Source organism: Eumetopias jubatus, unplaced genomic scaffold (assembly GCF_037043125.1).
Source record: "Eumetopias jubatus isolate StellerSeaLion01/CBP00866 unplaced genomic scaffold, mEumJub1_p1.0 scaffold_11, whole genome shotgun sequence".
Lineage (NCBI taxonomy): Eukaryota > Metazoa > Chordata > Mammalia > Carnivora > Otariidae > Eumetopias > Eumetopias jubatus.
Window position 1 is genome coordinate 28,778,209 of NW_028274817.1, and position 15,673 is coordinate 28,793,881.

At 52.7% G+C, this 15,673-nt stretch overlaps 1 protein-coding gene across 4 annotated transcripts in view; it reads left to right on the plus strand.

The window, feature by feature from the left end:
- SEPTIN6 (septin 6) overlaps positions 1 to 15,673 on the plus strand; it is a 65,946-nt gene that overhangs the window by 37,592 nt on the left and 12,681 nt on the right. For all 4 annotated transcript variants that reach the window (XM_028087773.2, XM_028087774.2, XM_028087775.2 and 1 more), the window contains exons 4-7: positions 766 to 952; positions 3,445 to 3,606; positions 9,490 to 9,586; positions 13,138 to 13,306. In XM_028087773.2, coding sequence (XP_027943574.1) covers positions 766 to 952; positions 3,445 to 3,606; positions 9,490 to 9,586; positions 13,138 to 13,306 — 615 coding nt within the window. The remainder of the gene's footprint in view (positions 1 to 765; positions 953 to 3,444; positions 3,607 to 9,489; positions 9,587 to 13,137; positions 13,307 to 15,673) is intronic.

The following is a 15,673-nucleotide window of genomic DNA, read 5'->3' on the forward strand; positions in this document are numbered from 1 at the left end:
TTTTAAAGTCACACTCTTGGAGGAAATGAGAACCAGAAAAATATGGACCTTAGGAGAGCCATGTGGGCAGTGCCGTAGACCCAGCAAGACTGAGCAGAACTCAGAGCTTCGTGACGAGATTCCCCCGCAGTGGGTCAAGGACAGGTCCCCGGCCACCACCACCGGGTACCCAGCTCCCACACTAGGCACGGGGGGCCGGGGGTGGAGACGCAGGGAGGACAGACGTGGAGCCCGCCTGGAGCACAATCAGCCCACCCACAGCCACTGCCAGTGGTCTCCACACTGCATCGGGGCCCCATGCGGGAGAGAGAAGCGCCCTTCGTGGCCCCTGCCCCTCAGAGGGACGCAGTCTGTTTGAGGGAACGGTAATCCTTGTGAAGGGAGAGTAAGTGATCCGATAGCATAATTATTTTTGTTTATGCTCCTGGGTCACAGAAGGGATTTCTGGCAGAAGTGGGGAAGGCTGTGTGGAAGACGAGGTGGACAGTCCATGGCCCTGAGGTGTGTGTGGGCGGGGGGCAGGAGTGGGCTGAGAAGAGAGACGGGGGCACTCCCGAGCAAAGGTACGGCCAGAGGCAGAAGTTCGGCTCCTGTGCCGACCGAGTTGGTGGCCGGCCCGTCGAAGGGAGATGGAGGGAATGCAGCTGGACGGGGAGAGTCATCTGACCCAGGGCATTTTAAACTTCGAGAAGGGACTGTACCGAAAGCCCGGGTTTGGAAGCGGTCGGGCCATGTCCCTGCTCCCCGCCCCCCACCCCTCCGCAGCTACAAGCCCATCGTGGAGTTCATTGACGCCCAGTTCGAGGCTTACCTGCAGGAAGAGCTGAAGATCCGCAGGGTACTGCACACCTACCACGACTCCCGAATCCATGCCTGCTTGTACTTCATCGCCCCCACGGGCCATTCCCTGAAGTCTCTGGACCTCGTGACGATGAAGAAGCTGGACAGTAAGGTACAGAGGCAGGGGATGAGGGCGGGCGGGAGGCAGGGCACGCCGGAGTCACCCTTACTGGTCTCTCAGGCCAGGCAGGTGCCAGATTCCAGGAGACGCTCTGTGGCCTTCATTCCCCGTCCCTCCAGAGAGATGGTGTTATTGATCCAGCGCCTGCGTTGTATGCTTTGTGATCTGTTTTCCCAGCGCTGGGCGTGGGTCTACCCTGAGCCGTCTTTCTGCCCTGACCCCTCCGGGGGTTAAGGGCGGCTGTAAGCAAGATGGCCGTCTGGGCCTAGGGGCTCAGCCGTTGGCAACGGAAAGGTGTTTCTTCTTTGCCCCAGGATTAACTGGCCTGTTCGAGAATCGAACATGCAAACCTCACTTGGAAAGTTATTATTTTTATTATCAATAATAATTTTAGTAACAGCAGCTAACATTTGTTAAATCCTCATTATATGCCACTATTATGCAAGCACCCTCTGGAGTACCTCCTTGAATTCTCACAACCCGATAAGGCAAACAGCGTCATTATCCCCCACTTATGGAAGTGGACACTGAGGCTCTAAGAGGGTAAGGGACTCGCCTGTTGTCATGTAGCTAGCTCCTGGCAGAGTCTAGATTCGAACTCAGATCCCTGGCGCCACGTTCTGTGGCCTCCATTCCTGAGAAAGATGGCTGTGGAAATCAGTCGTGTTCTGCTCTAAAAGGAACTGAAAAATGTAAGTCCCACACCAGATAGAAATCAGACAAGGATTCTTCCTGTGAAAGGAGTATTTTCTGTACAAAAAAATTGATGCAGGATTCCTTAAAAAGCCTAACACGTTTTCCCCTAACATTTCCTATGTGCCTAGCACTGGGATGAGTACCTTATAGGCATTATTTCATTTCGTCCTTCCAAGAATCCAGTGTGGTGGATGCTATTATTCCCACTCCCTCATGAGAAAACTGAGGTACAGTCAAATAGCTTCCTCCAGGTCAGACAACTTGTAAGGGGTCTGGGATTTGGACCTGGCTCTCTCCGACTCCAGGGTATTTTGTTTTATGAAATTCTAATTTATATGCATTATTTAGTAGCCTATCTGTGATAAAAAAAAAAACCCGACATTCAGCTCAAATCAAAATAGGAGCAATCTTTTCATTTTTTTGCAGCAATGAGCTCACCACCCGTGAGTACCCGGCTGCTCTGGAAATGTCGCTCTGCCCTGCATGTCCTGTATGGGGCAGCAGAGAGCCATGCGCCGGTGGCCCGCGGGGTGGGTTGGGTTAAGTTAAGCAGCCTTTGGCATATGCTTGTCGTGTGTCCGTGGGAACACAGGGAAAAGTGACAAGGAGAATTGGCTTTGTCTACTCTTCCATCTTGGCAAAGGCTTTGACCCTGCCCCCTCCCGCGAAGACTTCAAGGAAGGTACCTGCAGGGTCCAATGTTTCTTTGACCTGGCGCGTGAAACCGGAGGCCACCTTTACAGGTACTCCTCAGGCAAAGTGTAGAGCAGGCAGACTTCGGCCTCCAAGTGCAGAGCTCCTTCCGGGGCCCAAGCACTATGGATGATGCCCCACAGGAGTCTGCTGGCAGCAACGCCTCTGCCCGCCATGTGAACCTGAGCTTAGGTGTGCTCTGCCTCACGAAGGCACGTGCGTGTCACAATTCTTTACCTGCCCGCCGCAAAAGCCCTGTCTCTCCTTGAAGTCATTTCAAGGAGTAGGGTTCACGGGGATTGAACTTCGGGGTAGCGTTAGGCCTTTGTCCTGCTGTCGGAAATTGGGCATATATACCTGCTTGCTTTGTGCAGAAATTAATCGCGAAACTCAGGTAGTGTAACTCCTTTTTGCATGAAGTCTCGGATCACGCTGGTAACTGCAAGGGTCTTCTTTATCCAGCCGGGTTGGTTCATAAGTGTGCTGCCAGAAAGGGGGCCAGGTGAGCACCTTCACTGAGCTCTGCCCTGCCTCCCTTCCCTGCCATGGCCCATGGGGGTGGGTCCCTAACACACCGGGGCGAGCCTGCACCGGATAGGTTGGGACAATTTACTGTTAACAAGGAGTGGCCGCCTCCCCTCCTTGTCAACCACAGATTCCTAACTGTCCTTTTTCTGCCTGGAATCACCCAAGCAGTGATCTCAATGTTAAGATATCACACAGCTCATCCGTTTGGAGCTGAGCTGGTTAAGACTCTGGATTTAGGAAGAAGGCTAAACTTAGATCTGGATCCCAGTTCTGCTACTTACCTGCTCTGTGGCCCTGGACAAGTTACTTAGCCTCTCTGTGCACTAATTTCTCATTGGTAAACTGAGAGAGGTGTTGTCAGGATTAATTGTGTTAATCCATGTAAAGCACTTAGTCCAGTACCCAGAGCTCAGTAAGCGGCACCCATTGTCATTTATTATATTGTGATTTAGCTACAGAGGTGGCCAGTCCCGGGCCGTCGGGTTGAGCTGGTGGAAGTCCTCTGCCATGCTGCTAGCAGTTGCAGATTACCAACAATGATCCCGCTTTTCTCCTCCCTTCCCCAGGTGAACATCATCCCCATCATTGCCAAATCAGATGCCATTTCGAAGAGTGAACTAACAAAGTTCAAAATCAAAATCACCAGTGAACTTGTCAGCAATGGGGTCCAGATCTACCAATTCCCTACAGATGATGAGTCAGTGGCAGAGATCAATGGAACTATGAACGTGAGTTGGGGCACAGGGTTTCAACTTTCTGACCATTTGCTGTTCCTTTTTATTATTTTTCTTTTTTTTAAGATTTTATTTATTTTTTGCGAGCGAGCGAGAGAGCATGAGCAGGAAGGAACGGCAGGCAGAGGGAGAGGGAGAAGCAGGCTCCCCACTGAGCAGGGAGCCCGATGCGGGGCTCGATCCCAGGACCCTGGGATCATGACCTGAGCTGAAGGCAGACGCTTAACGACTGAGCCGCCCAGACGCCCCTGTTTTTATTATTATTACTTTACAAACTAGTCGTCGAACATCACCATCCGTTTTAGTGCGGTCAACTCTCCATCATCAGGATTTTGGGTGTTTGTGAGAAAGAATCCAGAACCCAAACAGCTCCTTTCCCTTAGTGTTGGCTGCCTCAAAGCCTCAGAGACACAGAGATTAATAGCCAGAGACTGAGGGAGGGGAAGGCCAACCTCAGGAAGAGGCTGGAGCCGGGGATTCAGACCTCTCCTTCCACCCTCCTCTTTGATGCTGCTTCGGTCTAATCCAGTCCCCCTGGGCCTGCCAGAAAGGCAAACAGTCTTCCTCTCTGACCAAAACAATGCCATGACAACCACAGCAGAAAAAGTTGGCTGGCTTCTGAGACTCCAGGATAATATGTGCTCAGATCATTGAGCCCTCTACCCCCAGGGGGACAAATGACATATAGCCTCTGATTTTTCTGGTGACTAGAGAAATGTTATTTTTCAGTTTCAGGGTGATACTTTGCTTTATTCAGTGTGAATAAAAAAAAAAAACCACCCCAACTTGCCATCTCTCCTCTCCTCTCTCACTCCCCGCCGCAACTAGAGGAATGAGTGATGAGCAAGGCGGGGAGTCAAACATCTCATGCTTCTTTACAACATGTTGATGCTGTTGCTGCGAAATCTTCAATGTTGTGATTTCAAGGAGACAGCTAATAGCTTTTGGAAAGCTTCTGCTTTGAGAACAGATTTTTTTCTCTCTCTCTGTTGAGAGGCATCAGTTTTTCCTAATGACATAATGCCCGGGTATAGCCAAACTCAGGAAAGGCTGGTAATGAAAGCCATTTTTAGAAAACTTTCCAGCTGCCGCCGCCCCTGAATTATCATTATGGTATCAGCTCCTACCTCCTAGAATCTGGCCAACAAATTAGCATGGCGGGGCTGCAAGTCATTGTCTCCGTCCGCCTTGCCACCCATCGGTACACCCGAGATGTGTTCGTTATTAGAAGTCCCTCATCATCTTTGACCAGTCTGGCCTAAGAGTAAGGCTACATGGCTTGGGGTGGCTGGCGTCCTAGACTCTCTGACCCATCATGAGTGTGAAAAAAGGGGGAACAGAAAGATGAGCCCTTATCCTCTCAAGCAGTCAGGGCATTTTGATGGAAACCAGACTCTGCCATGATGAGAAAACCTGAAAGGGTGCCTAGCCTGCAGAAAAATGGGAACCTTGGGGCGCCTGGGTGGCTCAGTTGGTTAGGCGTCTGCCTTCAGCTCGGGTCATGATCCCGGAGTCCCGGGATTGAGTCCCACATCGGGGCTCCCCGCTCAGTGGGGAGTCTGCTTCTCCCTCTGACTCTACCCCCTTTCGTGCTTTCTCTCCTGTCTCTCACTCATTCTCTCTCAAATAAATAAAGTCCTTTAAAAAAAGAAAAAAGGGAACCTAGAGAGAAGTGTCATGTGGTGTCCCTGGCACGATGTCTGGAAGCGCTTAGTCACCTCAGAGCACTGGGCCCCATAGATACCTTCAAACTTGGGTTCCCTACATGACCAGGTAGCTTTGGGGCTTGTGGTTTGCTTTGCTAAGAATAAAAAGGAGAAAGAGTTCTCAGCCATCTCGAGGTGTCATCCAAAAACGATAGCTCATTACACTGTGAATCGGGAGTGACAGTCATTTTGGGCTCTGCTCTCAGCTCAGCTGTGCCCTCCTGCTTGAACCTAAGGTACGCTCAGCCTCTGGGCTGGAAACTTCTCGTGCTGTAAAGCAGAGGTTCTCAGTCACGCTGTTTTGGCTGGGAGGAGGTTCTGGGTCATTTCTTCCAACCGTCCAAAGTGTGCTGGCGAGAAGGGAGTGAGCGGTCTTGTCGCATGCTTCTTCAACCCATGCTCTGATGATAACTCTCAAGGTTGTAGACTCTAATTCTAAAGATTGCTATGTTGGGAGGAAGCCACTCCCAATCGGGTTATTATCAGGCAAGGAATAAACGGTGCTGACCGTCTCTATTTCACCAGGCTGAGGAGAACGGTCATCCAGCCTCCCAACTATAATGGATGTTCTGGAACTGGAATAGACTAATTCGTGCCAACTGGATCATCCAACACTTTAAAATATACTGAGGGAGTTTTTAAAAGATTTTATTTATTTAAAAAAAAAGATTTTAGAGCACAAGCGGGCAGAGTAGAAGGGCAGAGGGAGAGAGAGAAGCAGACTCCCTGCTGAGCAAGGAGCCCGACTCGGGGCTCGATCCCAGGACCCTGAGATCATGACCTGAGCCGAAGGCAGTCGCTTAACCAACTGAGCCACCCAGGCGCCCCTATACTGAGGCGAATTTAAGGTAGACACAAGACAGGAAAGGTAGTGAATCTGAGAACAGACTCCCAAAAGGAGGCTTGAGAGTGTCTTTTGGAGTTTTCGGAGACTGGACATCTGACGTCGGGGGGCACATCTGCCCGTGTTTCAGGGACAGCGCTGTCCTGCCGCCATCAGAGTCTCCTCCCTGGGCCCACACCTGCAAAGTGTCACCCCCAGGAGTGTGGTTGCTTGGAGGGTGTACCATCTCCCTGCTCTGCTCGACTCTCTCCTGGTCATCAAAGCCACCCGTCTCTCGAGAGCAGCGGAACGAGGGCTGAAGCCCGGCCCCATGATATCCTGCCCAAAATGACTGTCACTCCCGCTTCACAGTGTAATGAGCTGCCGTTTTTGCATGACACCTCGAGACGGCTTTTTGCCATTTAGCCACGAGGCTGAGCGCCGGTGGCTGCAGGTGGCTGGAAGGGCCCGGCAGCTAAAGCACGGTGGCCTTACTGTTCCCTGGCAAGATTTGGGCCCAGGAGTTAGGGACCTGGGCTAGTCGTTTCCCCCAGATGGTGAATGGGGTGAATGAGAACCGCCCCGTAGGGCTATCGTGAGAAGCCAACCAGAGCTGCTCGGCAGCACCCAGAAAAATTCCGCTCGCCGATGCTTACCTGAACACACTTTGATGCCAGGTGCCAAGCGTGTGCCAGGAGGTCTCGGGAGCCCGGGGTTGGGGGGGGGGCTGTGCCTTACTGCAGGCAGGGACAGAATGACAGCGCGGTGAGGAAGAGGGGAAGCGAGTGACCCTGTCATCCTAACTAGCTTGTGGGGATAAATCTAACAGGCCCAAGGAAAGACAAAACGGTTTTGTTTTGTTTTTTTAATGCCTTTATTCTCTTCTTGGGTTTTTTTCCTCCTTTCCTCTTGAGCCCAGAGAAGTCCCCGGTCACGTCACACACCCTCCTCCATCACTTTCAGCTGAGAGCCGGGGATGCCCCCGAAGGTTCTCTTTCTCACCTCGTCCCTCAGTCTAGCCCTCTGCCATCGCTGCCCTCTGGCTCTTTTGTGTCACGTGGCTGAAGTCTTGGGTCTCGGCAGGAGGGGCAGCATTTTCCCAGAAAGCGCTTGGGGCTGGATTTGAGGTTCCCCACGTGTCTTGGGGTCCTGAGTGGGAATGAACCGTGCCCGAGGGATGTCCCTCCGACAAAGCCGGCTGGCAGGGGTCAGGGAGGCTCTGGCCCTCATGCCCCGTGTGTCGCACGCCCAAAGACCCTCACGTTCAGTCCCCTCCTAGGACCGATGCAACATTTCCGGTGGCCAGCCCGGCCCACCCTCCATATACCCATAACCTCCTCTTTCCTGTGTCCTCGCTTCAGGCACAGTGAGCCGAGTGGGAAGGGGTGGAGGGGGTTGCTGAGGTGATGCTCTGAGAGCGGCTAACAGAGGGTGATGCGAGAGCCACCTCAGGGGGATGACCAAGCGCCTCGGGGGACTTGCGGGTGTCCTGGAGCTGAGCTCCCGATTAAGTCCTGTGGTTTTCCACTCTGAAGAACATTCTGGGGGGGCAGGTGCTAAAGAGAATGGAGAAGAAGGATTGGCTGTGACATCAGCGCGCAGATCAGGCAAACAAAAGACATTCGCTGTAGGTTTGCCAGAATCGAACGGCTTCTTATCATCTGGCCTTGTGCAAGCGGATCACCCCCGGGGTTTAGAGCGCTCACCCCATCGGCTGCTCGGACCCGCTGCGTGGGCGTGGCAGCCCGGTGGCGGGCTTTGAAGCCAGAGAGACCTGGGTTCCATCCCTAGCTCTGGCCCTCACTGCTGTGTGCCCGCTGGCAACTGGACCTCAGTTTCCTTGTCTATAAAATGGGGATAAGAATACCTAACTCACTGTGCTGTTGGAAAGAGTCAGCGAGCCACGTAGGCTGCCGCTGCAGCTCATGTCTGTTCGATAGCTACCCCAACTGTTGGTGCAGTTGCTGCCGCCTCCTCTGTGAAGCCTGCTCTGACTTTGTGGAGTGAGCTGCTCCCTCCTCTGTCCCTCTGGCTCTTGGACCTCTGTTTATAATCGATACTATTATTATTTTTTAAAAAGGTTTTACTTATTTATTTGACAGAGAGACACAGCGAGAGAGGGAACACAAGCAGGGGGAGTGGGAGAGGGAGAAGCAGGCCTCCTGCGGAGCAGGGAGCCCGATGCGGGGCTCGATCCCAGGACCCCGGGATCATGACCCGAGCTGAAGGCCGACGCTTAACAACTGAGCCACCCAGGCGCCCCTATAATCAATATTATTGTCGGCGTGTCTTTCTCTCCTGCTAGACCGTGTGCTCTCTAGGAGCAGGCTCCAAGCCTCTTCGATGTTGTACTGTTAATGCCTAGCACACGGTAGGGGCTCAGTAAATACGTGTAGCACAGATGAGTCAGCAAATGAGTCCAAGTATCTGTGACGGAGGCCTGTTTCTCCTGGCGGGCTAAGAAAGCTTGCTCCAGTGGACTTGCCCTTGTCTGGGGAAAGACCTTTTGGGTAGAGCCCCCCTCCCCCAGGATCCCCTGGTTTGTAAACAGTAGTTATTCACGGGTTCCACTTGGCCAGGGGTCACAGGGTGCTGGAAGCCTTTCCCAAGCTCCCCGCTACCAGCTGCAGGCAGTTGCCTTTTCTCTGATTCCCAAAACCTTCATCAGCCAGGCCTAGCTCCCCATGACCCTGCAAGCACCCATTCCGGGTATGTAATTCTGGTGCTCTTAATAAGACTGTAAGCTCCTAGAGGGTGAGGGAGTGTGTGCCTTCTGCCTCTTTTGTCTCCCTTACGGCACTTAAAACAACCCAGCACAGCTATGGGCATGTGGGAAAATACCTGTGGACTTGACTTCTAGGCTCAAGAGTTGCACGTGGGCTCTTGCTTCAAGGGAAGGATGAAAACAAGGAGCGCAGAGCTCAGTCAGCAGTGTGGTTATAGTACGTACCAGCTCCCGGGGCTCTCGCACTCGGGGGAGGGGGCAGCGATCCTTTAGCCTCTCTGTCCACACGTAGCCCCCCTCATCCCACTCACCCACCTTCCAAAGGCTTCTGCCCTCAGCACCTGTGCATTCTGGGAACAGTGCGCTAATCTGGGTACCTGCTCGTGATTCGGCTTATTTTCCATCTTCGTCTGTTCCCTGTGTGTTCGGCCACATCATTGAGAATTTCTGAACAGCAGAAGCTTGGACTGGGCCTCTTAGCCCCACACAGCTCAGAGCTTCAGAAATGCTTCTTGATGATGGCGACAGGGAGGGCCACTACCGCAGTGTGATGGGCCCGAAGCCCTGGAGCCGGCGCCTTTCTCCCAGAGCTCTGCTCTGAGCCTCGGTTTGCCTTGTTCCAGGCGCACCTGCCGTTCGCTGTCATCGGCAGCACAGAGGAGCTGAAGATAGGCAACAAGATGATGAAGGCGCGGCAGTATCCTTGGGGCACGGTGCAGGGTGAGTGAGTCTCCAGGAGACGGGGGCCCCTTTCCCTGTCTCCAGCCGCTGTGTGACTAGTCCCTAACTTGTCCCCGGTCTGTATTCATTTGCCTTGGGCTTCCAGCAGCTTTGGCCCCACCCCTGGATTCTCTGCTGTGAGCAAGCTCTCTTTGCCTCTAATGGCGAAAGCATTCCTAAAACAAAAACGAATGTTTTTGGAGCCAGGTAAGAAGGAATGCTCAAGAAAGTCTGGGTATTGGCCCCAGGTGCCCCAGGGCACCAGGAGATGTACAAGAATATAGCAGATGAGTAGCAGACAACCCAGATAACCATCAAAAATAGATCGGATGAATTGCAAAATGTTCATCTAATGGGATACTAGACAGTGGCGAAAATGAATGGATTATAGTTACTTGTACAGGAATGAACCTCAGAAACATAACATTGGGCTCAATAAATCAAAGAAAACATGTCGTATGATTCCGTTGATGTGAATTCCCAAAGTAGACAACACTGAACAAGATCTATCTTTTTAGGAATTCATACGTAAGTGGCGAAACCATAAAGTAAAAGGAAGAATGATAAAGCCCAAAGTCAGGATAGTGGTTAAGTCTTGTTTCAAGACCAGGTAGAGACACAAGGTGCTGGTACTATTTCACGGGGTTGTAGATACATTGGTATTCATTTTTTTCTTCTTTATTTCTGTGTATATATATATGTATATATATATATAATTATTACACAATTTCAAAACAGATGTATATACACTCAGGAAACTTCCTTTTGTGGTCTGTCCGACCCGTGGTAAGTTACCCGTGGAACTAGTCAGTTCTGTGGATAAAGCAAGGCCTGGGCAGAAGAGGCGTCTGGTCCTCCAAGTCTTCAGCTCTAAGCTGGGTCTTAGAGGGGCACCGTGTGCGAGAGGGCGGCTGATTCACCGTATGCTCATCCCTGCCACTCAGCAAACAATGGGAAGTGGGTAGGAGGTTGTCCACCTCACATACAAGGCTGGCATGCTTTCGGGCATGCTGGAGCCTCTCCAGTGATCGCTGGATTTTTCCATAGGTAGGACAAGACTGGTTATCGGGGCTGGGCTAGGCTTTGGTCTTCTCTGCCGTCTGGGGCTGAGATGCTCTGCTAGGGACGTTTTGTGAATGGTTCCTGGACCCATAGTCTTAACTGGGAATGAGTTTGTGGTTCCAGTGACTTCCTCCAATTTAGATCGTGCACACCTAACCAACAAAGGGGTTTTTGAAGTTTTTTTTTGTATAAGTTGGAGTTCACTGTTCTGTTCGAGTGACCTTGGAGGCAGTCCTTCTGACCAGCCACCAGGGATCACTGTCTGGACTTGGAGGAAGAGCTGGTCCCGAGAAGTTGCCTGACTGATGTGATTTTTGATATTAGCTTATGTTCTATGGCAGCAAGGGGCTTTATTCCCAAGGCAATGGGTCTTTTTTCTTTTAATTTTTAAAAGTTTCACTTATTTAAGTAATCTCTACACCCACTGTACAGGGACTCAAACTCATGACCCCAAGATCAAGGGTTGCATACTCTTCCAACGAGCCAGCCTGGTGCCCCAAAGCAATGGGTCTTAAGCAGAGGGGTTATGTGAGCCCATCTGAGCTTTGGAAAGGTTACTCTGATGGCCACAAGGCAGTCTGCTGCAACTGTGACCCACCCTGTCATCCCAGACCCCCTCCCTGCCCCCACTCCCCTCTCCCGGGCCCTGGAAGACAGAACCTAGGGTGACTAGGCCAGTTCATCATCTCGGACACCACACCGTCCCCACATGGTCAGGCCAGACACCCTCACCACAACCCAGGGGAGCCATGCCTGGAGGCACACAGCCTTGTATTCCAACCGGAAGTGCACTTTGCTATGATTTGGTCTCTATTTCTGTCCTTCTGGGCTACGGCCCCAAACGCAGACCTTTGCCGTACCCTTTTGACGGGGGGGTGGGGGGGTGGGGGGCCTTGTGCATTCAGGCCAGAAAGTGGGGTCCACTTTGTCCTGGTCATCATTGCTGCTGTCAGGCCGTTATCCACCCTCTAAAAAACACCTCCGTTGAAACTACGACCTACCATCCAGGCGAGCCACACCTTGGTCCGCAGCCCTCTTGGTCCCTGCCGTCTATAGATGTCCTCGTTCTTCCCTTTTATTCTTTGGAGTCTTGGCACCTGCTCAGAGCCTTTGCCTCTTCTTTAACTCGCCTGCATTTCAATCCCAACCGCAACTTGCTAGCCACGTAACCTTGCCTAACCTTATTGAGACCTTGCGTGGGCTCTTCCCTGATCTGCCTGATAAATTCTGATTCTTCCCTCAAGAGTCATCTTAAGGGTTGCCTCTCCGGTGAAGCCTTCACTCTGCTGGGGCACCTTCGGCCCCCCTCTTCTGGGCTTGTACCGCATGGACCTCCATTTTGGTCATTTTTGCATTGTATTATATTTGCCTAGTTGCATCTCTTCTTCCACTCCGCTGTAAGATCCTTAGGGCGAAAGATGTCCATCGACAGATGAGTGGATAAAGAAGAGGTGGTATATATACACAATGGAACTTTATGCAGCCATCAAAAGGAAGGAGATCTTGCCATTTGCAACAACGTGGATGGAACTGGAGGGTGTTATGCTGAGCGAAATAAGTCAATCAGAGAAAGACATGTGTCACGTGACCTCACTGATAGGAGGAATTCTTAATCTCAGGAAACAAACCGAGGGTTGCTGGAGTGGTGGGTGGTGGGAGGGAGGGGGTTGGCTGGGTGATAGACATGGGGGAGGGTATGTGCTATGGTGAGCGCTGTGAATTGTGCAAGACTGTTGAATCACAGATCTGTACCTCTGAAACAAATAATGCAATATATGTTAAGAAAAAAAAAAGAAGATGATAGCGGGAGGGGAAGAATGAAGGGGAGTAAGTCGGAGGGGGAGACGAACCATGAGAGACGATGGACTCTGAGAAGCAAACTGAGGGTTCTAGAGGGGAGGGGGGTGGGGAGATGGGTTAGCCTGGTGATGGGTATTGGGGAGGGCACGTTCTGCGTGGAGCACTGGGTGTTATGCACAAACAATGAATCATGCAACACTACCTCAGAAACTAATGATGTAATGTATGGTGATTAACATAACAATAAAAAATTTAAAAAAAGATCCTTAGGGCAAGAGTCCATGGCTTCGTTTCTGAATTCCCGGTGCCTCATGCCATACTGGGAGCAGAGATACCACAACTGTCTATAGGACAGATGGCTGAATGTGCATTTGCCATGAGCCTAAGTGTCGTGCAGAGCAAATAAACATTCCCGGGGAGGGTCTGACTGGTGCATTTGGGTTGAGGTGCGCCCGAGTGTCTTCTTAGATTTTTTTTATGGTCTTGCAGTTTTCCGTTACTGTCAGCCTTGTAAGTTTCCGCGTGCGTTTTCCATGGAAAAGTGAATCAGGAGGCAAATTCGCAGGCTCCAGATACACAGGTGGAAAGGCCACGTGGCCGTGAGGCATCTGGCCTCTCGATTCGTCCTTTTCCGCCGCTTCTGGCCTTCCTTTCAGTGCGCTTTCAATCCCCCCTCCCCTGCCGTGCAGTCGAGAACGAGGCCCACTGCGACTTCGTGAAGCTGCGGGAGATGCTGATCCGGGTGAACATGGAGGACCTCCGGGAGCAGACCCACAGCCGGCACTACGAGCTCTACCGGCGCTGCAAGCTGGAGGAGATGGGCTTCAAGGACACCGACCCCGACAGCAAACCCTTCAGGTACCCCTCTGGCCAGGCCGGCCCGGCCCATGACTGTGGAAGGCTTGCGTGGGCCAGCTCCCACGGGGAGGCGAGACCCAGGGGCCGGGACCTAGAGCCGCAGAGCTGTCACCTGCCCCTTGCACTTGCCGCCCCCTCCGCGGTGGCAGGGCGGGCTCGGTGAGCGCTGGGCCGGGGAGGACCAGCGAGGGCCCCGGGCTCCCTGCCGCACACCCACAGCCACACACACACCTGCGCGTGCCGGCTGCCGTCCGCTGTGCCGGAGGGGACCCCTGAGCCGAGGCTTCGTCCCACAACCTGGCAGCCGTGCCTGTCCGCTGGCCCGCTTTCTTCTTCAGACCCCGGCTGCCCCTCCTTCCCCTCGTCAAGCCCAGATGACGGGACCGGGTAGCAGTCATTGCGCACGTGCCGGTGACCTTCACGCTCTTCAGGCGCTGCCTTGAGTGTCTGCGTTCAGGGGCAAGTTTTGTTTCGACCGCGGCATGTTAATAATCCTTGACATACTTCCCAAATCAGAATCGGAGATGCTTTCAGACAAGAGGAATGTTGTCGAAAGCAGTTTACTATGCCGACAGGAGCCAGAGGCCAAGTATCGTCGTCGCTCTGTCTGCATGACGCAGGACATAAGCCCCACTCTTGAAATCACCATGTGTGTCCTTTCTTATAGCTCAGTCTCCTCTCAGGAAGTGTTGGGCCTCATTGAGGAAGTGAGGGGGACGCTTGTGGGCCAAGAAGGCTTTCAGAGGGCCCCTGAGATCCCATAGTGTCTGTTCCCAGGACAAAGCTGGCCTCTGCGGGCAGAGTGTGGCCAGTTCTGCAGGGAGGCCTGGTTCCAGAAGGGGGGACTCGCTCCCCTTCAGGGACAGGGGCTGCCAGAGCTCCTGGGGATGGAGGAAGTTGTGCTCACCTCTCTGGTGGGCCCTCCCTCAGTTTTCTCTCTCCTTCCCCTCCCACAGCTTTATTTGTTTTTTTTTTTTTTTAAGACTTATTTATTTATTTGTCAGAGAGAGAGAGGGAGAGAGCCAGCACGAGCAGGGGGAGGGGAAGGGGCAGAGGCAGAGGGAGAAGCAGGCTCCCCACCGGGCAGGGAGTCCGATGCGGGGCTCCATCCCAGGACCCTGGGATCACCACCTGAGCCGAAGGCAGACGCTTAACCGACTGAGCCCGCCGGCGTCCCTCTCCCACAGCTTTAATCTGCATCTGTGGAGGAGGAGGTGTGGGTCTGCCTGCTCCTCTCTAGTCCACTCCCCTCCTCCCACTCCATCCTGAACACCTGTTACCCGAGTCTTCGCCCTCTGCCCGGGCTCCTTTCCACATTGCATGCAGACATGCTCATCCTGAAGAAACACCCCCTTAACTCCTCCCCCTCGCCACCCCCTGCCCTTTCAAGAAGTTTGGCTCTGGTGGGAAAGAGGAAGAGTGGTTTGTATTTACTGGCTTTTGCCCCCACTGCGCCTCCGAAATGCCTCCCTCCGAGGCCAACAATCACATGCTCATGGCCAGTTATGATGGGGCGTCTGGTTCCCATCTTTTCTTATTTCAATGCGTCCTTCGATATTCCTCCCCACTGCCTCTTTCCTGAAATTCTCTCTGCCTTTGGCTTTTCTCGCACTGGCCTGGCTGGGTCGGGTCCTTCTCTCTCTCGCCGCTCCTTCTGGCCCATACGGGCAGGCTCCTTGTCCTCAGCTTACTCCTTTAAATGTTGGTGTGCCCCAGGGGTCCTTCCTAGGGCCTCTGCTTGTGTCGCTCTGTGTTCTCCTGGTGGCAGGTTCTTTCTACGATCAGTCCTACTTACGCCTAGAAAGGGATGAGTCCCCCGCCAAAATCGTACTTCGGAGCTCCAAACCCATTGCTCCAACTGGTGACCAGATATTCTCACTCAGATGTCCGTCCCATGGAGGACGTGCCTCCAAATGCAGCTGTCTAAGCTTCAGTTCATCTTTTTCCCTCATAAACACACCCCTTTCCCAGTGTTCCCTGCTGCACTTCATGGGTCCACCGTCCACCGGGTTGCCCGAGCCCAAGCACCCCAATTACTTTAAGTCTTTCCAAGTCCTAGGCGTTCTGCTTCCCTCACTGTTCCTTAAGTTCCCCCCAAATCCTCCATCCCTACCAGCCCTTAACATTCAGATCCCATCGTTTCTTTTTTATTCTATTTCCTCCATCCCTCAGCCACCCCCGCTCCCAGCAACCACTCGCGGTTTATTCTCTGTATTTAAGAGTCTGGTTTGTTTGTTTGTTTGTCTCTCCTTTCTCTTGCTTCGTTTGTCTTGCTTCTTAAATTGCACATATGAAATCACGTGGCATTTGTCTTTCTCTGGCTGGCTTCTTTCGCTTGGCCTCACACCCGCCCCCAGCTCCACCCAT